Source organism: Gobio gobio (assembly GCF_949357685.1).
Source record: "Gobio gobio genome assembly, chromosome: 22".
Classification (NCBI taxonomy): domain Eukaryota; kingdom Metazoa; phylum Chordata; class Actinopteri; order Cypriniformes; family Gobionidae; genus Gobio; species Gobio gobio.
Window position 1 is genome coordinate 40140814 of NC_137118.1, and position 24518 is coordinate 40165331.

Consider the following 24518-nt stretch of genomic DNA (forward strand, 5'->3'; position numbering starts at 1 on the left):
ATAATATTTTTGTTTGATATTTACAGCTGTTTGGGGATTATGTTATGGTGGCTAAATCTTTTTTTACTTTGACTGTAGGCTATTGAAAGGCCTATGTCTACCTAATGTCTACTTCTAAATTATTACTTTAACAATTAGCCTAGCTAATCAAGAGCAAAATAAAATAATATATGTTTGTGTATTATATGATACAAATTTTAACCAGTTTTAAAGTTTTACAACATTTTCTTCCTGGAATACACCTTGAAATGCTACCCCCTGTTGGGAAATCCTACCCCCTACCCCCTTCTTTCCCTTTTGAACAACCCATTTTCAAGATTTGATCCAATCCCATAACCAAAATCTGATCAGTTTACCTTTGAACAACTGGCCCCTTATGCTTTTCTATTGCAACCAAAATGCTGAAGGTCCAAATCAATGCAGTTTCAAAGCGCTTCGATGGACTCCAGAGGCTCTGCATGATCCCAGGTGAGGAAATGTCTTATGTAGCGAAACGATCGGTCATTTTTAAAAAATATACTTTTTAACCTAAATTGTTAATCTTGCGCAGCTCTGCGAGGCGCTAAGGATGACGCAATTGTAAAGGTCACGATAGACGTAGGCAGAAGTACCGCCTCCGTGTTTACAAAGCGCTCGTGTGAAGACTAATGCAAACGCCCTTTAGCAAAAAAAAGGTAAAACAACGATGTCGGACGATTTTGAAGTTGAAAATGAGTGTTTTTGGTAAAGGGCGTTTGCGCAAGAGCCTCTGAGGCCCATCGAAGCGCTTTGAAATTGCATTGATTTGGACCTTCAGCATTTTGGATGCAATTGAAAACCATTATGTGAAGATAGAAAGACATGAACATCTTGGATGAGATGGGGGTGAGTAAATTATCAGGAAAATTTAATTTTAGAATGAACTAATCCAGGGGTTTTCAAACTGGGGTCCAGAAGGATCTAAGGGCTCCCCAGAAACTTTAAGAGGAAAAAAAAGACAAAGCAAAAATGGATAAAGTCTACCGATTATTCTAACTGTTTCATTTCTAAACGTTTCTCTCCTTTCTTGCCGTATACATTCCAGAATTGTGTGTTTGCTTTGTATCTTTAGTGAGTTTTTCTCACTATAGTCCCCTTTATTTTGCTCACTGGGGTTGTAAGACAACACACTACCTACGCTGCTTGCATACATTTATTGTGAAAGTTGCTTATACAAATACATTATATTTGAAAATGCTCTTCTTCAGGTTTATACATCCAATATTAATAGCCAATTTAAGTTGGGAAACAATATGTTGTATTTATAATGTGACACTTACTTTTTATCTAACAGTTTAAATACAGTTTTTCGTACATAAAAATAGATGGATTTTAGGAAGGGTTCATCATAAAGGTTCATCATATTTGGGGGTCCTTGGCATCATAAAGTTTGAAAACCCCTGAAATAATCCTTTAAGGCCACCTAATATAAAGTGGGGCCAAGATTTCTATTTCAATGAAATGTTGTTCTTTGAACTTTACATTCAAAGAATCCTTAATCACAGTTTCCACAAAAATACAAAGCAGCACAACTGTTTTCAACACTGAAAATAATAATAAATGTTTCTTGAGCAGCAAATCAGCTTATTAGAACGATTTCTGAAGGACCATGTGACTGAAGACTGGAGGAATGATGCTGAAAATTCAGCTTTGATCACAGGAATAGATCACATTTGAAAAGATATTCAAATAGAAAAGTGTTACTGTAATACTATTTCACATTATTACTTTTTTACTGTATTTTTGATCAAATCAATAATTCTTGGAGAGCATAAGACTATTCTTTCAAAAACAACACACAAAAAATATTCCAAACGCCAAACTTTCACTACCAAAGTTTTTAGTAGTGTAAATAAAAAAAATAATCAAATACATTTTGCAATAATAGCAGGACATTTTACAGGAATTATTATTATACAGAAAGCTCGAAGAAAGCCATAAATCCATAAAAAAATATATGGAAAATGATGGCAAAACATAACTGCGCCTATATAGTCAAAGCACTGCATGCCCTCCCATGGCCCCTACAACACCTCAAGTGTCTCATGTGCAGACCTTTTATTAAACATAATGCGCTCAGGCCTTGCCATCTGGCTTAATCTGAAAATTACAATTCATAAACGTAACAGGAAGTTGATCAAATGGACAGCGCCTCCTCTGACAAAATGACACTGATGTTTTCTTTTGATGAAAGGGCTAGGGAAACCATCAAGTTGGATTCACAAACCAAGAGGCAGCTTCCTCAATCATGTGTGTGTTTGAAGAGGTCAAAACAATAACTCTTCTTGATGATATCAAAGGAAACGTCCCAATGATGTCATTTTAAAAAAAAGGCAGGAAGAGCAGAAGTTTTAAACATCCTGTTTTATATAGTGTAGAAAGGCCTGACTTGACCAGAAGAGATGCTTCGAGATTTATCCAGGAAGCAAGACGGACAATGCCATGACATGTCATGACATTGGATGATAAGCAAAAGTCTTGTATTACTGCAGAGAAATGACCTTTCATAAAGTACAGTATGAGTAGAGGTCACTCACAGACAGCTTTTGCACTCATAGTCAGATTTTTTAAAGGATAAATGAGTGGCTCATGGAACACTTCCAGGCATGTACTAGGCATAGGGAGCACTGGGACTTTCCCAGTGGGCCGGGTTGAGTAGTGGGCCGACCTTACATAATGAACCGTTATGTTTTTATTTCCTTAGAATGAGCCATTTCTATCTACATACAAAAAGTCCCAGTGAAGTCTTTATGTTTCTACAGTAGCCCTAAACAGACAAACTTCTCTACAGAGCGCTAGCTACTCTCTGCTTTCTACGACGACAACATTTTTGTCCTGTGTCAGCCCCCGTAGTTTCTCTATGTGATCCGAAAGGGAGGGGTGAGCGGTGGGTGATTGCAATTCACAACCTCACCACTAGATGCCGCTAAAAATCGCACACTGCACCTTTAAATTCATGAATTAAAAGAGTTAATAGTTTGTGAATCAAACTACACTGGTTATGAAGTTTTTTTGTCATTTATTCAAAAAATTGGCTCATAAGAGTAATTTGTTCGCGTTTAAATACTACATAGCTCTGTGTATCTTCTACTTGCCCTGCCATAATTTTCAACACAACGTCTAAAAATAAATGTATAACATAACATTTACATTTTGGAATTTGAAATACAAACAATAGTGGACAAAAGTGATGTCCGGAGGAGATAGCTGTTTTTATTGACCCTACAAATTCGATTAAACCATCAAAATATGAGGAAAATATTATATATATATATATATATATAGATAGATAGATAGATAGATAGATAGATAGATAGATAGATAGATAGATAGATAGATAGATAGATAGATAGATAGATAGATAGATAGATAGATAGATAGATAGATAGATAGATAGATAGATAGATAGATAGATAGATAGATAGATAGATAGATAGATAGATAGATAGATAGATAGAAAGATAGATTATAAAATATAAAATTAAGAGACCACTTAACATTGATTTCTCTTTAAAATTTTAAATATGAAGGAAGGACAAAACACTAAACTTGGTTAAGGCATTTATCTGACAAAATTATTAGACAAAAATAGGCAAACTAGTTTTATTTTACTATGAAAAAAAATATGCAAAGAAAAACAAAAAGCTCACAGGAAACAGCATACATTGTCTACAACATAATTACTTATTAATATTTCATTGGTTCTCTCTTGTTTTTGCATGTGTTCATAATTTAATTGACGTCAGGCTGTCAAAAAATTATGTGCGAACCATTTTGGCATGTTTCATTGTGTTATCACAAATAAATCAATTGACTCCAAGCACAACTCCGCAATACGCTTATGAAATCTTTTTAATAATAATAAAAAAACAAGACAAAAAAAACATGTATTTATATATAAAGGGTGAAGATCACTTTTGGTCACTACTGTATAAAATGTTAGACGCATTATTTAATGTTTATTTTAATTATTATAACATATTTTATCATTTAAATATTTTATAAAATGATATTATTTATTATTTTACCGTATAAATGTGAATACATACATTTAATACGGTCATAAATCCAACACTGTATCACATTGAAAGTTTTACGTATGGTGAACCCAAAATCAGTCAAAATGTATAGGGTTATAAACGATTATTCATTCAGGAAAGTAGTTGATATGCAGTCGCGCACATCCCTAGTGCGAAGGACACTCAGGCTTAACCGATGCACAAAAAACAACAACCCTTCGCACTCTCGCGTGACAGCAGGTCAGTTCAATAGTCTCCATGATGAAAAGATAACATGTCACAGGCTAGTACCTTCACCATGCAATAGTCTCCCATAATGAACACTCCCAAACACGCAGTGACAGGGAGGAGAGAAACAAAGTTCCCCAACAGTATCGAAGGCGCTTTCTTTCTCCTCTCGTCACGCATGCTTAACCTTGTGCCGCTGCGTGGACCACACCGTTTGCATATTAATGTGTGAAGATATTAGAGAGGTCTGCTCTCCTGAGGATCAGCAGAGGAGAGAGAGTGAGCGAGAGAGAGAGAGAGAGAGAGAGAGAGAGACAAAACCAAAGATAGATACACAAGAACTAACATACCCAGCTAGATGCACACTGCAGACAGGCAAACTGTGAAACCACAAACTGCATTCTGAAACACACCTGTAGTTTCTAGAGGCTTCAAAGACTGCAAAGACAAATGCTGCACAGCATAACGTTTCTGAGGCCGCAACATTAATCCAAATAAATAGGGATGCAAAAAAAATTCAGTCACCGAAAATGGCATTTTCAGTTTTTGTCCGAATGAGAAAGACAAAGAAAAAAAATTAAAACAATTTTTTTTGTTTTGTTTTGTCTTTTGCACACCAAAAGTATTCTTGTCACTTCATAACATTAAGGTTGAACCACTGGAGTCACATGGACTACTTTAACAATGTCTTCACTACCTTTCTGGGCCTTGAAAGTGGTTATAACATTGCAGTCTATTGGGGGTCATATCATCAAAATTCATTGAAAAGATCTTACATTTATATAAAGTCAGAATTGCGTGTATAAAGTCAGAACTGTGTGATAGTCAGATTTGAATTGTGTGATAGTCAGATTTGAATTGTGTGATATAAAGTCAGAATTGTGTGTATAAAGTCAGAATTATGTGTATAAAGTCAGAATTGTGTGTATAAAGTCAAAAAGAGAGAAGGGAAAAAAGAAAAAAAAATAGCCTTTTTGACAATGACTTGTGTTTATAAATAGCCCCTTTCTTTTTTTTCGTTTTGTTGTTGTTTTCTGTTTAGTTATTAACTTTTGTATTTTGACTACATTTGTAATTACATGTATGTAGGGGTGTGCATTGGCACTGCCCTCACAATTCGATTCGATTACGATTCACCAGGTAACGATTCGATTCAATTCGATTCTACGATGCATCAAAATTCTACTGCACACAACAAGGCACATTTTTAATCAGTCATGAGGCAATGCAAGCAGTCACGATATTGAAGAACAGATTTTATTGGCTGCTATGTGTGTATTATCACTCTCCTGTATCTTTGACATAAATGCCATTAAATAAAATAAAATTGAATGGTACAGGGTATTGGATATGGCATTTTCAAACCTGAAAACGATAAACATGGTTCGTGAAGTTAGTTGTATTGCCAACGTGCTTGATTTTAGTGTGGCAGGCGCGTTAGCAGGGCGTAAGCAGCGCATATTTTTTTCGGCGCCCATGTTAACAGATTAGAGCATTCACATCGCACGCAGAGGCGGCATTGCAGGAGCAGCAGTGCCGCGATCGTTTCGGCGCCGAGTTTATTTTAGCCACGCTGCTCACGCTGAATTAAAGCCACAGTGGATTGTTCTTGACCAAAGCTGACCAGATTAACACGGAAAATAACAAATTTCACCATGAAATCATGTAGTGAAGTGCCCCGTGTGTTTCACCATCACCATATATGACATCCAGCGCTGTGAAAACAATTAAAAACACAACACTGCCAGAAGTTTTTGCCCAAACTTCAAAAGCCTGTTTAAATGATTAAAACTAGAAGCATATATTCACTTTAATGTTAACTTACATTTATCATGTGAACTACTTATATACAACAAGTAATATGCATGTGTGTTTGGGACAGGGGAACAAGGTCGCATTTGCAGCATATGCTGCCCATCATAAATCAAAGCACGAGACAGACGGGGCTCGGAGGAGAAGACCGGAAAATGTGACATAATGTACAATATTTGTCTGTATTTGCAATATACGAGCTGTGCAAGACAAACGCTGCCAGTGTGAATCCACAATGGGGGCGCGGGCTCCGGCTCTCCATACCCACCGCTCCTGCCCTGCTAACGCGTGCGGTGTGAAGCCGGCGTCAGAATCCGAAATGTGCCCAGATGTCCGCTTTCCAAGCTTTGGGTGCGTTTTTAATTACCCGTCTATCGCGGTCATCTCCCTCCGCCTCAACCATCTTGATTGTTGTTGTTATGACCCTGCAAGTAATTGAAACTTCACAACTTTATTGTCCAACTCAAGGTCAGAAAATTAAAAGGTGACAAAATCGATTATATCACTTTGCCGCATCGATGCTGAATCGTGCATGCCCCGCATTGCGATGCATCGCTGAATCGATTATTGTTGACACCACTACATGTATGTGTATACTCTCTTTCCCCTACAAGAGTTTTGTATTTTGCTGTTTTTTGTCAATAAAAATAAATAAATAAATAAATAAAAAAGATCTTCATTTGTGTTCCGAAGACGAACAAAGGTCTTACGGGTTTGTAACGACATGAGGGTGAGTAATTAATGACAGAATTTTCATTTCTGTCAGGACCACTATCGTCAAAGATGATTGATTGACTATTAGCATACAGTTTGGATTGGCGGTACGGGCAAGCATGGATAAGAGCAGGGAGAGCAGCAACAACCCCCCTAAGAGTAAACAGAACAGAACCAACATAATGTATGTGGAGATATCATTAATGTCGAAAATAATTCGGGAATTTAGTCTGATTCAAGGGGAATCAGAATACCAAATTCTGACTGGATGAGAGGAGGAGCTGGGGATGGGGGAGGGTAATTAGCTCTGGAGAAACGCGATAGCAGCTCTTAATACTGATATGTATGCTGTGATAGACGTCGTATTCCTATAGGTAGACGTGATCAGCTGACAGTCAGCAGATGCAAGCTTGACTGCTGATGCCTCGCACACACTCACAGGAACGAGCGCAGAGTAACGGCCGAGCTCAGTGTTTTGACTGAATAATACGGTTTCTTTCTCGCAAAACCTTGCATGTATGTATGCCCCCTGAACACTTTCCATATATGGCACATCTCACTGTATCATTACGTGATACTTTTGTATTCTTTTTGTAAAGTTTTAGCCTGGTCGCCATTCACTGCCATTATATTGAGGAGCGCGTGCAGGACCTTTTTCTAAATTTCTCCTTTTGAGGGTTGAAAAAGATAGAAGGACATAGGGCATTGGAACAACATCAGGGAGAGCCTAAGATGACTTTATTTTCATTTCAGGGTGAACTATCCCTTTAAGTATGTCATTTTGATGATCAAAGATGAGTTTTAAGGGATAAAATTATTGACTACATACATAGGTACTTTAAAATAAGAAATACATTTTTTAAAAGCATTTTCGGTGTTTGGTTTTCGGCCAAGTGCAATTTAGAATTGTCGGTTTCGGCCCAGAATTTTCATTTCGGTGCATCCCTAGAGTAAAGCAGAAATAGCCATATTGCTGTGTTTCAGAGTAACATGCGATCAGCTTATGATCCAGTGTTTTCAAATCAGTTCATTTTAACCTTAACCATAATATCCTAATGTAACCGACTCCTTGTAGTTTACAGCATTAGTTGAGATTTTTTTCCTTGAGAAAATTTGCCATGCACTGTACCTGATATATATCCAAATTAATCGGCATCATAACGAATTGAATCGCAAGCTTGTGAATCGAAATTGAAATCGAATTTGTATCAATACCATATAGCCCTGTAGCCATAAATATCAGAACTGTAACTTTAAAGTTGTAAATGGGAGAAAGAATCAGACTCTCAAATAACAAAGGAAGACTGGACAGATATATGTGTTACATAGGCAAGAACAACGAACTCAAGATCCTGCCGTGAGTTTGGATGGAAGAATTTAATACAAGTTTTTATAACTCCCAAATTAACAGCAATACGCACAGGTGAACAGAGTCTGGGCCTTTGTTGGAGACAATGTGGAACCCCAATGGCTAACCATTTCCACATCTTCTGTGTGGCATGAAGTAGCAACTGAATTTTCATTCATCATACTGTGCCAAGGAAAAATACCTAAAACAGTTCTAAACAGTGATAAATACTTATTAAAAATACTTTTAGCAAGCAGTCAGAAAGCCCTAACTCGTAAATGGTTGCAGGTTGAACCTCCAACAAGAGACCGGTGGATGGAAACTGTAAAGGAAATATACTGTATGGAGAGACTTGCATTTACTGTTAAGACTTAATTTGGAAAAATGTATCAAGTATTGGGATAAATGGATTGTGTACACAAACCATTGAGGATAAGTGTGATATCGTCCTCCTGGCATGTTTACCACTGTGTCACATCAACTTTCCTTTTAATTACACATTTTAATTATTTGGGAATTGAGGATACTAATTGTCGCAGTTTTGCAAGTGGAATTTTGGCCCAATCTCGCCTGACAGCTGCACAACAGTCTGTGGTTATCATAGTCTGACTCTACTTTTCATGATGGGCCATACATTTTCAGCAAGAGACAGATCTGGACTGCTGTCCGGCACATCCGCTCAATGGTGTAGAGTTTCTAGAAACCACTCTGTTGTAGCACATGCAGAATGAGGCCTGGCATTGTTTTGCTTCCCAGGAAAGATGTCATCTTGATGTCTCTGTATATGCATCTACGTCAGTGGTACCTTCAACCACATGCAAGTCACCCATGTTGTTTGCACTGATGCACCACCATACCAAAGACAGATGTTTGCTTTTGCACCTGTCGCTGATGAAAGTCTGGATGGTCCCGTTTGTCTTTTGAACAGAGAATTCTGTGTCTGCTTTTCCAAAAAACAAGCTAAAACGTGGACTCATCGGACCACAGCACACATATCCACTGTCTTTTGGATCATCTGAGATGAGCTTGAGACCAGAGAACTCATAGAATAGAATGAATGCATTGCTTTCTCCTTGTGTAAAAGAGATTCAAGTTGCATTTTTTGATGCAGCGGTTGATGCAGACTGTGTTAAGTACTCCCGAGCCCATGTGGCTGTATTTTAAGGGGACATATTATGCTAAATTCACTTATATAAGGTGTTTGAAGACACAGATGTGTGTCCACAGTGTGTGTAAACTACCAGCCTATAATGGTAAAAATCCACCCAGTACTTTTTTATAATCCCCATCAATCATTATCAATCTCTCATAACACGCTGTTCCAGATTCCCCCTACTCCTACGAAAGTGTAGGGAAACCCGTCGATGACTGTTGACTGTTCCTGAGTGAGAAGCACAGACGCCATTTCTGTTTATCGCTGTAGCAGCTAACGTTAGCTAGAGTATTATAATGTCTGCCCCAAAAAAACATCACAAATGTTCTGTTGCTGGATGTCTCCATAGACTCCTGGCATCCGATCCGAAGTTAATTTTTGAAGGAAATGTGACGAAGAATATTTTTATGTATATATTTGCACAAATCATTTTATGTGTGACTGCTTAACCAACGAGGGTCAATACCAACGCTTCGTCCTCTAACTTCATATCCAGAACAAGTAAGGATGGCAGTGAAAATTGAAAATGCATTCTTGAAAATGTCCCTTCTGAATGAGCTTTCTAGAATGTTGTACAGCTAATATGGCTAAAGTTACCATTAGTAGTGGGAAGTTCGGATCATTTTACTGACTCGGATCTTTGAATTTCGTTCAGCAAAATGAGCGAATCTTTTTTTCTAGTCATTTCGTTCATTTCAGCAGAATCTAATTAAAATGTCACATGTTACATTTTTCAACACATTTAGTACTTTTGGAATAAAAAATAAACTATAAGCTAATACAGCCATGGCCAAACTTTGAGAAAGAAATTATTAATTAATTGCTATAGTAATTTTAGAGTAATTTTTTTTTGTAAAATATATATTTTATATAAAATTAAATTATTTATTACAGTATTTTTCATTTACAGTCAATTTAAACTTCCATAACTTTTTCATACTTTCATACAACCCCATATCAGAAAAAGTTGGGACAGTATGGAAAACACAAATAAAAAAAAAAGAAGTGATTTCTAAATTTACTTTGACTTGTATTTCATTGCAGACAATATGAACACAACATATTTCATGTTTTGTCTGGTCAACTTCATGTCATTTGTAAATATGCATCCTTTCCTGTCATTCAGACCTGCAACACATTTCAAAAAAAGTTGGGACAGGAGCAATTTATGGCTAGTAATGAGGTAAAATGGTTAAATAATGATGTGATTTGAAACAAGTGATGTCAACAGGTGATTGTAATTATGATTTGGTACAAAAGCAGCATCCAAGAAAGGTCTAATCCTTTAGGAGCAAAGATGGGCCGAGGATCGCCGGTTTGCCAACAAATACGTGAGAAAATTATTGAAATGTTTAAAAACAATGTTCCTCAAAGAAAGATAGGAAGAGATTTGGATATTTCACATTCAACAGTGCATAACATAATTAAAAGATTCAAGGAATCTGGAGGAATTTCAGTGCGTAAAGGACAAGGGCGCAAGCCTAAGCTTAACAACCGTGATCTCCGATCCCTCAGGCGGCACTGCATCAAGAATCGTCATTCATCTATAAGCGATATCACCACATGGGCTCAGGACTACTTTGGCAAACCTTTGTCAAGTACCACAATACGTAGTTACATCCACAAATGCCAGTTAAAACGGTCCTGTGCCAAAAGGAAGCCCTATGTTAACAGTGTCCAGAAGCGCCGTCGACTTCTCTGGGCTCTGAGGCATTAGGGATGGACCATCACACAGTGGAAACGTGTACTGTGGTCAGATGAATCAGTATTTCAGGTATTTTTTGGGAGGAATGGACACCGTGTGCTCCGGACCAAAGAAGAAAAGGATCATCCAGACTGTTACCAGCAACAAGTCCAAAAGCCAGGGTCTGTCATGGTATGGGGTTGTGTCAGTGCCCTTGGCAAAAGTAACTTGCACTTCTGTGAAGGCACCATTAATGCTGAAAAGTACATAGAGATTTTGGAGCATAATATGCTGCCTTTAAGAAGACATCTTTTCCAGGGACGTCCATGTATATTTCAACAAGACAATGCAAAACCACATTCTGCACATATTACAAAGTCCTGGCTGCGGAGGAAGAGGGTACGGGTACTTGACTGGCCTGCCTGCAGTCCCGACCTGTCTCCAATAGAGAATGTGTGGCGCATTTTGAAGCGCAAAATGCGACAACGAAGACCCCGTACTGTTGCCCACCTTAAGACTTGTTTGCAGGAAGAATGGGACAAAATTACACCTGAAACACTTCATCACTTGGTGTCTTCAGTCCCTAAACGTCTTTTAAGTGTTGTGAAAAGGAATGGCAACATTACAAAGTGGTAAATGCTTTACTGTGCCAACTTTTTTTTAAATTTGTTGCAGGTCTGAATGACAGGAAAGGATGCATATTTACAAATGACATGAAGTTGACCAGACAAAACATGAAATATTTTGTGTTCATATTGTCTGCAATGAAATACAAGTCAAAGTAAATTTAGAAATCACTTTTTTTTGCGTTTTCCATACTGTCCCAACTTTTTCTGATTTGGGGTTGTATTTTGAAATGCAATAATCTGCTGAGTGTCTTCTTTAAAACAAGACCAAACTTAGGTCTATTTTCCAAAGCATTCTTGACAGTTTGGATAGTGCATTTCCATGACTATTCTCAAAAAGGGGGGTAACAGTTAAGGGGTTAGTGATAATTAAGTTTTAAATGATATTACTAACCGTCAGTACATTTTGTACACAGTACACACACATATATTATGTAATCACAAACTTTTATTTTGGATGCGATTAATCGATTGCCCAGCACTAAAATAAAGGTGACTCGACTTGACTTAACAAACCTCAGTATTGTTCATAGAGAGACAACTATTGGCTAGTTCAATTAATCTACCAATATTTGGCCTTTGTTTGTTTTAACTGGAGAACACGCTTTGGCCGATTAACAGTAGTAGCCTACTACTGTTACAAACTAGGTGTTGATCAAGATTCACGAGGGCGAAGGAGAACTTGGAACAGGAACTTTACATAACAATAGACTCTGGAAACACTCAAACACACCAGTAGCTATACATAAACGTTGACGGAAAAACACTGAAGGAGAACTCAAGACTAAATACACAGGGCAGACAAGGAAAACCAGGTGAATTACATTATTAATTAACAAGACACAGGTGATGGAATGAACTCATAATGACAATGGCGGGAAAACTGAACAAAGGGACAAACTCAAAGACAAGCAAAACAGACTAGACATGTAACAACTACAGTCCCCCCCTTTTGCATCAGTTCTAAAACATGCAAATAACTTTGTCAATAAATAATCTGTTTTAAATTCTGTTTTTCGTTGCCTTCAAATGTCTGTGCCATTAGACTGGACTTGCCCAGCAATTAGGATAATATCTTATCCTAATTGTTGCTTTGCCATCATAGTACTTGACATGGAAGAGAAAACAGACCATAGAAGCCAGTTTATGCTAATGCTAGCTATAGTGCCTGTTGCAGCAATGAAAACGCAAATGTGAAAGTAAACTTGTGCAGAGAGAAGCTTTCACGTGGTATGTTTCAAGCCTAAATGTGTTCATTGGGAAGGTTATGGTTATGGTAATCACCAAACTAAAAACTTCCATTAACAATGGAACAGATTAATTCTAATGTGCTATGCAAGCTTTCCAAGCCATTGGAATATCAGCTTTGAGTTGTTCCCTTTTTTTCCTCCCTCATATCACACAAACCATCCTCCTTGACAGTTAACCACTTGTCCACTTTTCTTTCAAGAGGAGAGATAAAAGGTACTGTGATCTTCTCAAAGCCGTCACCTCTTTAAAACCTGCCGGTGCTACAACACCATAAAGTCTAGCGGTTGTCAAATTCAAACAGTTTAAGTGTTAAAGCAGAACTGACTGATTCTGCACTTCCTATCAAATAAAACATACGCAAAAAGCTTATTTTGTCACTTGATCTGACAACATCTGATGCAAAGTTTTACTTTCCAAAAAGACATATTTATATCAGACGTTTTAAACCAGTTTTTGATCTGAAAACAATACACTAAATACAGTCTGTACTACTAAACATGGGTTTGATCTGTTTATTACGGGTAAAGCTTTTCATTCACACCGAATATGCCATGAAAAGCACATATGAGTCAAGCTTCCATAGGGATTTTATCTTTCCATTCCCAGACTTTCAGTCAATGCATAAAAAGACTGACCGTTCATAAAAAGAACACACACTATTGCATTCATTCATTACACAATTATCATATACAAAGTTCCCACACTTTTTGTCCAATTCATTTTCAAGTAGTTTTTCATTTGTGTTGTGCATGGTCCCTGTTAAATGAATTAAATTAAATAAACTACACTAAACTACGTTGTCTAGGCCTGGAAATCACACCGGTTCCAGGATTTCTATGGCTGTGGAAACCCTATACATTTAAATTTCAGAAAATGTTACATATGCGATCAAGATCGACCAAAAAAAAAAGGCAATGTAGGATGTGCATGTGGTCCGTCATGCTCATGTGGGAGATGTGGGTTTGAGTCTGCGTTCATGTTCCCATTCATTCCTTCTTTCCTTTTTTTCTCTACCCATGATTTTCTGTCTATACTACACTGTCCCTGTATATAAAAGAGAATGGAATTTTTAAAGCATGTCCAGAAGTGTGGCACGGTGTGGCAGCTGCCATCCTAAAAATTAGTTTTGCGACCCAAAAGTTGACCAGTGTCACAGCTTGCATATTGTTGTACTGCACAATGCACAATTTAAAGCCACAATATGTAATTTTTCGCCGCTAGAGGTGGCTTATTCAAAACAGGGGCGTAGCTTGATGATGCCTGAATTTTGCAAAACTTTTATTATGTCGCAGACGGGCACTTCCGCTTCTTCTGGTCATGTGTATGTGAGGTATCGCAGCGCTGTTTTATCATATTACATACATTTGAGTGTGTTGAAACTTATGTTATAATGCTACTCTGTGCGTTCGCTCGGTGGCTACTATGAGATACTTGTTGCACACTGCAGTAAGCTAGATCGATATTAGGCATGGTAAAACGGTACTCACGGTAAATCATGAAAACCAGATTTAAATAAAATAAAACGAACTGTGTTGAGCTATATAACAATGATTAAACAGGGCTCGACATTAACGCTTGTCCGGAACAAAAGGATTTTTTGAAGGGGCAAGTGAAAGAGAATTTTACTTGCCCGACCGGACAAGTAGCCAGATAAAACGTCATTAACAAAAAATAACTAGGGAATCACCAAAATGCAAGAATGATTCTGCAGTCATTAGTGTAAGTGGCGAATGACAGTGGATAATATATAATGCATAACGAATTGACGGTAACTATAACGTTCGCGCTGTTGACGCTCGCGCAGCCTCTCAAGTAGAAATCAAAACAAATGAGCGCCGCTCACACACAGAAACTCAGCTAACACACTGCAGTAAAAATGTGGAGTTTATTTATATTTATATGATACAGTTGCAATGTCACATTACCAAGAGTGCTGTTTTCCTGAATACAATCACGACTGAACATGACACTGATTTCATATGACAGTTCCATAAACAATTATTAACATTAAGTCACTTACATTTTAGATGCAATATTGAGTGTTTTTGTTCCATTTCAGCAGCGAAAATGGTTCCAAAAGATCACAGCAGAACGCGTGTCACCGCAACAGTGTCAGTGAATGATTCAGCGTTTTGAATGAATCGGTTGAATCAAAGATTCAATGACCTTCCTGAATGAGTCAGCCGTTTGATCAAATCGACTCAATGACTCACTCATTCAGACGGTCACCTGCCACCCCCTACTGCCGTTTTAGTTTCATGTTTAAACATTCTTTCCAACTTTTCTTATTTGTGTATTCAAAAAATATTTAAAACAATCTCATAACATTATTTAATGCAGTTGTAAATTTTCAGTGTAAATTATTTAATTTGATTGGTAACAGCCCTATAGTATCTTCTAATTTAATTTATTGATCAAATTTAAGAATATAAAAGGTAAGCTGAAGCATAGCCTATATTTAATAAGATTAGGGGGAAAATGCCCTTTATAAAAGGTAAAAATATCACAAATATGCAGATTTAAATATGTCAAAGCTGATTGAACACTGGTTAGAATATTGCTTCAGAATAAATTTTAAACACCAAAAAAAATCGAATTTTTTCCGGACAAGTGAATGACAGATTTACTTGCACGTGAACAAGCTTAATGTCGAGCCCTGGATTAAATGGCTAATAAAACACATATTAAAGCACTTTGGTGTTTCCATGGTTCCTACAAAATAAAACCAGAAATCGAGGGTAACGCGGGTATGATGTCATTGATAGGCGATGCACAGACGCGGTCCGTTTCCTGGTTTAAATTGCTTATTTCTCTGTATTTAAACATTCTTGGAAACATTTGGGATAATGTAAGTACACAAGTAAATATATAACATTGTTCTATTGGTTTTTGGATATTTTAATCCAAAAATCTTACATATTGTGCCTTTAAGGTTTTGGTTTATGGAGGGGCGTCAACTTAGTCCTCATCGCTGTCGGCTCATGATAAAAGTTTATCTTACCTCAATTGGGTCACTTTAAAAACACATAAACAAACTATAATTCACATTAGTTTTAGTTTTATGTCTGATATTATTTCATTCAGATAAAGATGCATTTCTGTCCCTGCAGTACTAGGCTAAGTGTAAAAGGCAGATCGGCACAAATCCACAGACTGGAGCGCAGGCTGCACCTCTGCAGTATAACTGTCGTAACGGAAGAAGAAGACACACTTGTCTTGTCCACAGGCCTGGTTCTATTATTAAATCACTAAAGGTGCTTCTGAAATGAGTGAAGGTGCTCTAGTAAAGTGCAGATGTAATGTGTAATGCAGATGTAATGCAGATGTAAAGCAACAGCTCCTAAGCACCACCGTAACAATAACAGCAATTCACAGTGAGATATTTACAAGTTATTCGTTTTACAAATAATTGCAACAGCCTGCTATATCCTAAAATGCACACAAAGAGCGCTCCCTTTATAATCACTAAGGGGTTGTCATTCATCTCACAAAGTAATCACATAAAGTAAATATGACTGAAGTAATCATATTCTAATTTAAACTGCACAATGAATCTATTTTTACATTGTAATAATGAGAGGATTCACAAGCGTGCAGAACTCAAGAGTCAGCACTTAACAAAAAAAGTTGTGAGCGCTGAGTGAATTTTGACTGATTGGCTCTGATTGGCTATTGCATTCAAGAGATCAACGGACATGTCTTTGAGTGACTACATTGCTAAACACCAAGGCCGTAACCAGTGTTGGGCACGTTACTTTAAAAAAGTAATTAGTTATAGTTACTAGTTACTTCTTACAAATAGTAACTGAGTTAGTAACTGAGTTACATCATTATAAAAGTAACTAATTACCAGGGAAAGTAATTACTGCGTTACTTTTTTTTTCTTTCAAATGTTCAAATATGTCAAATAATTTGGATGCCCCCAATATTATATGTTAAATGAATGAATTGGACACTAAATAGAATAAATTATTATTATAAAACATTGTACATTAATGTGCACTATTGTAATGTTGCTGTGGGACAATGTGAGACACCTATCAAATTCAATGCATTATTGTAAATATTATCAGTAGGCCTACTATAGTGTAAATATTGTGTAAATATTATCAGTACTATACTTTCCTGTGGTAGTGGAGCTCACGTTATCACCTGGGTTTTTAGCCACTAATTTTGTGGCATATGATGATGTGAGGCGCTTCAGAATCACTTGCCACCGGCGTGGAGAGACTCTTTCTTCCTGGGCATAAGTTGCACGTTACTTAAATATTCTTACCTTTCACCTCAACGAGGGAAAAGTAGCGCTTATACTTCCAATTTGCGAAAGCTACCTTTGAAGTCGTTGGACTATCGCTGAATGTGCATATGCGTGTGCGTCATAGGTGTGTGTGTGTGTGTGTGTGTGTGTGTGTGTGTGTGTGTGTGTGTGTGTGTGTGTGTGTGTGTGTGTGTGTGTGTGTGTGTGTGTGTGTGTGTGTGTGTGTGTGTGTGTGTGTGTGAACCATAGACCGTGAAAAAAAATAGGTGTGAACTCAACCTATCAACTTCAACCTTGTCTCCCACCCACCAATCATCATCAGTTATGTGTACCACCGCACCCACCCCCAACACGCATGGCTGGTGCGCGCGCACACACACACACACACACACACACACACACACACACACACACACATTGTAGGTCCGACTGACAGAGAGCCTGTTCGGATGAAAAGCGCTTCAGTGAGCTCAATTATAGTAACGCGACTAACGCCGCATTTTTTTCCCTCAGTAACGCTAACGGCGTTGTAACGAGAGAAACAGTAATTCGTTTGATTACTCGTTACTGAAAAAAATAATTCCGTTAGTAACGCCGTTTATCTGTAACGCCGTTATTCCCAACACTGGCCGTAACCAGGGGCCAGTTGCATAAACTAAGCCATTATGTTAAGACAGTGTCTTAAGATCTAGTATGAGCCACTAGCAGTTAGGCAAGTGGCATTCAGTCTTACTTTTCGTATCAAATTAGGCCAGTCTATGTTTTTATGTAACTGATTTTAAAAAGTTATGAACGGTCTTAAAGAAAAAAATGTATGTCTAACTTTTAAGACTAGTCTTAATGGTTTATGCAACCGACTTAAGTGTGTTTTTTTTTTTTGACATTGACGAGCGTTGTTAGACCGCTGAGGCAGACCAGCCTAAAAATGTACACTTTTAAACTGTCTGCCATTCTAACAACAAACAGAGCGGTGCGTAATGGTGATCAGCATTAAGAAATATCAAATATTGGAGGGGGGGGGGGGCAATTTGGGCATTTCCAATAGAGTGGTGCAGGTATGACATCACTTTGTAAGCCAAAACGCGGAAGCGAGTTAGCATTTTAGCACTTCCGGTTCCCTCGTCCCGAAGTCAATGGGCTTTTTGAATTAAGTTTTGGTTAAACGGCTAAAATAAAGTCTGTGGTGAACACAAGCTCAAGACACTTTCCCGTTTTATTCTACGACAAAATACTTCAGTATTACCCCACTCGAGATGTTTTGAAGCTGTTACGTGTAATGGTTACACAACAGTTGCTAAACGGGAGATTAAACGTCATCACGCTGAACAGGCGCTTTTACAGCTTCATTATGCTCATAATTGTGCTCTTATAAAGTAGTCTAACTCTAACGTTCTGGGAAAATGTTTTGAGATAAAAACCTGAAGAGTTGTCGGAAGCTTAGTGATGATGACGTTGAAATCATCATAGAATCCAAAAGCCTATGGGAAAATCCTATTGGGTTTTTCTAGAGGGAACCAGTGTGATGCTAACTTCCAGTTGGCCTGCAAAGTGATATCATACCTACACCACTATATTATTGGGGAGGACTTGTCCCCCTCAATACCTATGGTGGTTACGACTAAACGCTGCAAAAACATGTCAAAACTAGGCCTGTCACGATAACAAATTTTGCTGGACGATAAATTGGCCAAGAAATGATTGCGATAAACGATAATATTGTCGTTCTGAGACCATTTTCATCTAAAATAATGTTAATGGCATAATAATGCAGGTACACCTTTTCAAAGATCAATAAAGTTTTATTTCTCAAAAAACTATTTAACACTGAAAACGGAAAACATTTTAAATATCCACAATAAATGAACAAAACAACCAGAAACAATAAAAGCAATGGACTCTCAGTCTGTAAACAAAAAATGAACTTGAATAAATACCAAAAACAATAAATAAAATGGATGAAAAACTGCAACGGATGATTGTGTTTTAGGTGCATATTAGGGGTGGCACGGTTCACAAAACCCACGGTTCGTATCACGGTTTTAGGGTCACGGTTTTCGGTTCTGTACGGTTCTTGTTGTTGTTTTTTTCTTTTAAACGTTAACACTCCAGAAATGTACTTCAGCATATGATATTTAGCTTAATTATCCACAATTTAGAATACAGTATTAAAAAAATTGTTATATCATGTAATCATGCACAAACTGAATTTGACATGACTTTAAGCACATTATTGGGACCATCTCTGAGGAAAGCTAGGTGAGATTTTGATACAGCAAGAGAGAAGTGATGATATGTTTTTCATTTATTTGGCAAAAAAAGGAGAATATGTATTGCTATCTCTACAGGAACTTATGTGCCATTTTAGCACACAAATATTGAACTTGAAGCACACAAAGGTTAAGCTGAAGAATTAACTTGCATTTATCAAACTGCCAACTTCAGTTTAGCTTTAAGCCTCGTTTAAACTCGACGCGGCAAAAATGGCGTCAACGCGGAGCGGGCGGTAGTGAGTGTTGAGTGCGCGAGACCCCATTTCGCTTGGCGGTGTGCACGTCAAATTTTGTAACTTAATAAATGTTGTAAATGTTTTATTGTAAATTTTGTAACTGAAAAAATATTGTACATTTATTATTGTAAATTTTGTAACTTAAAAAATGTTGTACATTTATTACCGAAAAATTATCGAGCTCTTTTTTATTATTGTGCGATTTATTTATTTATTGACTATCGCGACAGGCCTAGTCAATACACTCTGAAAAAAAAAAGGTTCTATATGGCACCAAAAATGGTTCTTCGTCATAATCATAGAGGAACCACTTTTGGTGCTATATAGCACCATATCTTAACATGTTCTGTCTATGGTAGCGGTGCTATATAGAACCTTAGTTAGTAGGGGTGCTCCGATCGATCGGCAACCGATCTCGATCGATCGATTATCGCTTTGGGATGATTGATCGGCGGTCTCCAAAAAGGCAGATCTCATGAACCGATCGCATGCTGAGGACACATAAAACCCGCACCTGCCGTGAGAGCTAGGGCATGATATGCAGCGACACCGTCTCATTCTCTTTCCAGCGCAGGTAAAATAATTATAATGCTGAAGGTGAGGTACAATTCATATTTCTATATTAAATAACTTACGCAGTCATTTGAAAACGTTCTGTGGGACGTAAGTTCACAAACAGCGCGCGTGAATCACCGTGTGCGCGCGCTCTCTCTCTCCCTTTCAAAATGCTCAAATGGCTTCACATCAGTGCATCGCATCTGCACTAAAATCGCTGCTCAGTTGACACAGGATTTGCCACTTTGCACAATCGAGGCAGTGTCGCATCGTCACTAAAGTTTATCATTTGCATTTATTTTTAAGTCTTGCCAGTGTTCAAACCGCACTCGCGCGCACGGTCTGGAGAGACACACACACACACACACACAGGCCATCTCACAAAAAGCTTGCGAGTACAAATTGCGCTGAAATGGTCAGATACACACAAATGTATGTACTAAATTACCGTCTTGACGAGTGTGCACGTAAACCCCGTCGTGACTCGCGAGTGAACGTTCGTGCAACTGCATGTAACCTATCCGTGTTCGCTCTTAAAGTGACAGCTGTCGAATAAACTGCTGCTGTCTCTGAGTTTCTCTTTGTCTTGTGTTGTTTGATGAACCTTTATGACACTCACTGCTCTTGAATGACTAACTTTTGCAACCTTAAGTGTAAGGATTAATCTAATTGAATTTATTCAGGGAAGACCAATATAAATTTACATTTGATTTCTTATTAAATGTCTTTAGTATTTCTTACCTCAATACTAATGTTAGACCTACCTGAAAAATTGTTTTTAAAAACAAAAATGCACTGCATGATCAAATATTTAGGTGAGATAATTATATACATTTATTATATACATTTATTTGGGAAAGATGGCCTACAGTAGCCTTAACTTATCTCATTTTCTAAAATAAACACTTGGTGGTTCTTCAAGATCTTGACTCAGTTAATTTAGAGTTAGTTTCATTTCTACAAATGGTGCAAACTCTGCAAGATTATAGATAAAAGATTGCCATTCCCCTGCCATTCTGTGATCGGCAGTGATCGGCAATCGGCAGATCATGATCTTGGTGATCGGTAATCGGTGATCGGCCCCAAAAATGCTGATCGGAGCATCTCTATTAGTTAGCGGTGATATATAGCACCTTAGTCAAAGAACCGCTGAAGAACCACTGAAGCACCAAAATTGGTGCTATATAGCTCTTAAAAAGGTTCCCCTATGATTACGAGCCAACAACCATTTTTGGTGCCATATAGAACCTTTTTTTTTAGAGTGTAAAAACCTTTGATGCTTTCCAGAGCACAAACACAAATACGCACTGGAGTGTTTGCCAAATCTGTTTCGCCAATGTGATGTTATTAGTTTAAACTAAAGATGCTCTTGCTTTCCATTGAACTGGGCTTGCTTGTCCAGAGACAAGTAAGTGGGAATCTCCACACATAGCAAATCAAACCTTTCATTTGAGTTGTGTGTTCTTAAAGGTGAAAGTGAAAGTGACATGTGAAGGCCAAGTATGGTACCAAATAAATGGTGGGTGTAATGGTATCAAATAAATTGTCATTCAAATCATTCAATCAGGAGATGAACTTGCATTCATGTGAGGAAATGGCCAAATCAACACAATATGTTGAAGATCTTAATTATTAAACCAATTAAAATGCTGTAATAGCTTAGTTGTGATGTCTCAGTGATTCATGTCGCCTCAATAAAATATCAGTACGAACAGTGTTCGTCATCTTCACCCCTCCCCAACTCTTTAACTTTTTTCCAGCGCCAAAAACAAAACTGCTAGTCATCACGGTGACCAAAAGATTAGTTCAACGATGCACAGAAGCAGGTCGAAAATCGAAATAAACTACCTGAGAGGTGGTCGTTACAGTTATGTATATTTTCAATACACTAGCTAGCTTGCTCAATACACTTTAATAGGCAAGCTTAAACATTTTGGCCAAATGCTAGCAAGACCCCTGTTGTAGAGGAATCAAACATCTGTACAGAATTTCTTTAGTTAGGAACTGTTGTTGTCAGGAATGTTTGTCTGCGAATATCAAGTATCAAGTACCCCCACCCCAAGTATAAAATCCTGGACATGCCCCTCGGAAACATACACAACAGTGATTATATTGTTTTAAAAACTAAAGCATTCACAGTACAAGTATAGAACCACAAATAGCAGACAAATTCACTTAGCAAAAGCTGTAAGAACATCTCATAACCAGCAAAACTGCTTTCTCACGCTCAAATCTAATGCTGAAGAGTTCTCATCGACACCACAAGTCCACACATGTCCCACAAGACACTGGCCTGAATGAAACTGCAATAATTGTTAATTACAAGACAAGACCTCACTGCAGGAAGACAAAACTGTGTGCCTTCCAAACATGTACAAGCAGACAACAAAGGCAGATTGCAGAATAATACAGTTTGTCAATGACAATGAGTGAGGTGACATCTTTCTCACCGACTGACATGTCACACAAGTCCCCATGTCTAAAATCTCCACATTGACAAGCCAAATACACTTCAATATAACATATTTTGAAATACATTCAGGGATATACAATACAATACATTAATTTACTCGCTCTTATGTTGTTTCAAACCTGTATAAATATCTTTCTTCCACTGAACAAATAAGAAGATATTTTGAAGAATGTTAGTAACCAGAGAGTTGACAGAAGCCATTGATGTCCATAGCATTTTGGCATACCATCAACTGACTGGTTACCAACATTCTTCAAAATATCATATTTTTAATTCAACAGAAGAGAAGAGAGAAACTCATACAGGTTTGGAACAACATGAGGGTGAGTGAATTAATGATGACAAAATTTTCATTTTTGGGGGAACTATCCCTTTAAATAAAGGATATTCGTGATAAAGGTATTTTTTGAAAGCTCCTAACAACGGTAGCAGGTGAAATCTCCACATTAACCAGGCCAAACGCACTTCAATATGACATATCTCTAACACACACACATACTAAAGCTGCAATATATTCATGATAAAGGTTTTTACATAAAAAATACCCTCAGAAGACTGTTATAAGTGTACTGGGCATCATTTTAAGACCATTCAAAAACCCCATCGTTTCATGATTAGTCGTTCGTTACGTTCTTCCGTTTCAGACATAAATGTATATACCCATAAAATACTGTATAATATATAACACAGACAAATGTTCTTCTCTGATCAACAGACCTCTCGTCGTGCCATCAGTATCTTCAGAGATTCACGCGCAGCCAAAAAAAAAATCTTATATAACTGCCACAAACATGCAGTCACTGGCAGCGCGCGACGGGCACGAGTAGAATAGCGCGCGACAGAGAGTATGATTGACGTGTCCATCACGAAAAGTTCCACCGGCAGGTCAGTCAAACTCGCACGCGCTGGAACTTTTCACGCTCAAACGTCAATCATATTCTTTCGCGCGCTATACTGCACTCGCGTGCGCAGTAACTTTTCAGACCAGAACCGAACGCCACTCATACTCTCTCCCGCGAGCGCACAGAACAGAGAAAACAGCCTTACGCTCTTTTAACGCTCCCAAATAAACTTTTTTTTCCTACGAAATGCAGCTCACCTGACTGGCTGAAACGGGCATTTAAACTTGTAACGGGTACGTACTGTATACTTTTCTCCTAAAGCCAAAAAACTTCTGTACTCACCTCATTCCAATACTAAAATTGAGACGACGAAATCCTTAAAATGAGCTATATGGCGTTTGGTTACCCGTGACAACTCTGCGTGCACGCATATAACGTTATATATCTTTTTTGACTGATGCAGAAATATAGTCCACATGTAAAGTTTAGTCTCAGCATCTCTTAACTTCTGCGCGTGCACGTTAATTAGACGCACGAAATTCTACCAGCGCGTGACTGATAACTGACAACAACTTTCTTGCATGAACTACAAGCACTGTCAGCGACAACACAGCATCCGAGGAACACAGCGTATCCGCCGCTTGTTAAAAGTCTGGCCGCGCGCTGTCTTCATTACAGAGATTCCCCCCCTCATAAATAAAACTTACTTTTCCCTCGCTTGGCTGTCGGACGGTACGTTGTTACTCTTGCCTTTGGCGTACATGCTTGCAGAGAGCTCCGATTGTCACGCACCTGTCAACCCATCACAGCCTCCCCGGACACAACCCCGTCACCATGGTGACTACAGGAGCGGTTGCTCTCATTGGACAGCGCGCCGAGAAGGAACGCCCATTTTGTTGGGTAACTAGCGTGAGTGACAGTTACTCGGCCCCGCCCCAACAGAAACACAACCCCTTTCTTATCTCCAGCACTCTGTCTGTGGAACACACACACATACACTCACTCACTTCGTCTTACCCGGCACTGAGGGG

At 38.0% G+C, this 24518-nt stretch overlaps 1 protein-coding gene across 7 annotated transcripts in view; it reads right to left on the minus strand.

The window, feature by feature from the left end:
- Positions 1-24518, minus strand: part of ssbp2b (single stranded DNA binding protein 2b) — a 140872-nt gene extending 116354 nt beyond the window's left edge. For 2 of the 7 annotated variants that reach the window (XM_079804342.1, XM_079804340.1), the window contains exon 1: positions 24195-24518. In XM_079804342.1, coding sequence (XP_079660468.1) covers positions 24195-24250 — 56 coding nt within the window. In that variant the 5' untranslated portion in view covers positions 24251-24518. The other 5 variants (XM_079804341.1, XM_079804339.1, XM_079804343.1 and 2 more) reach the window with 5 other exon arrangements.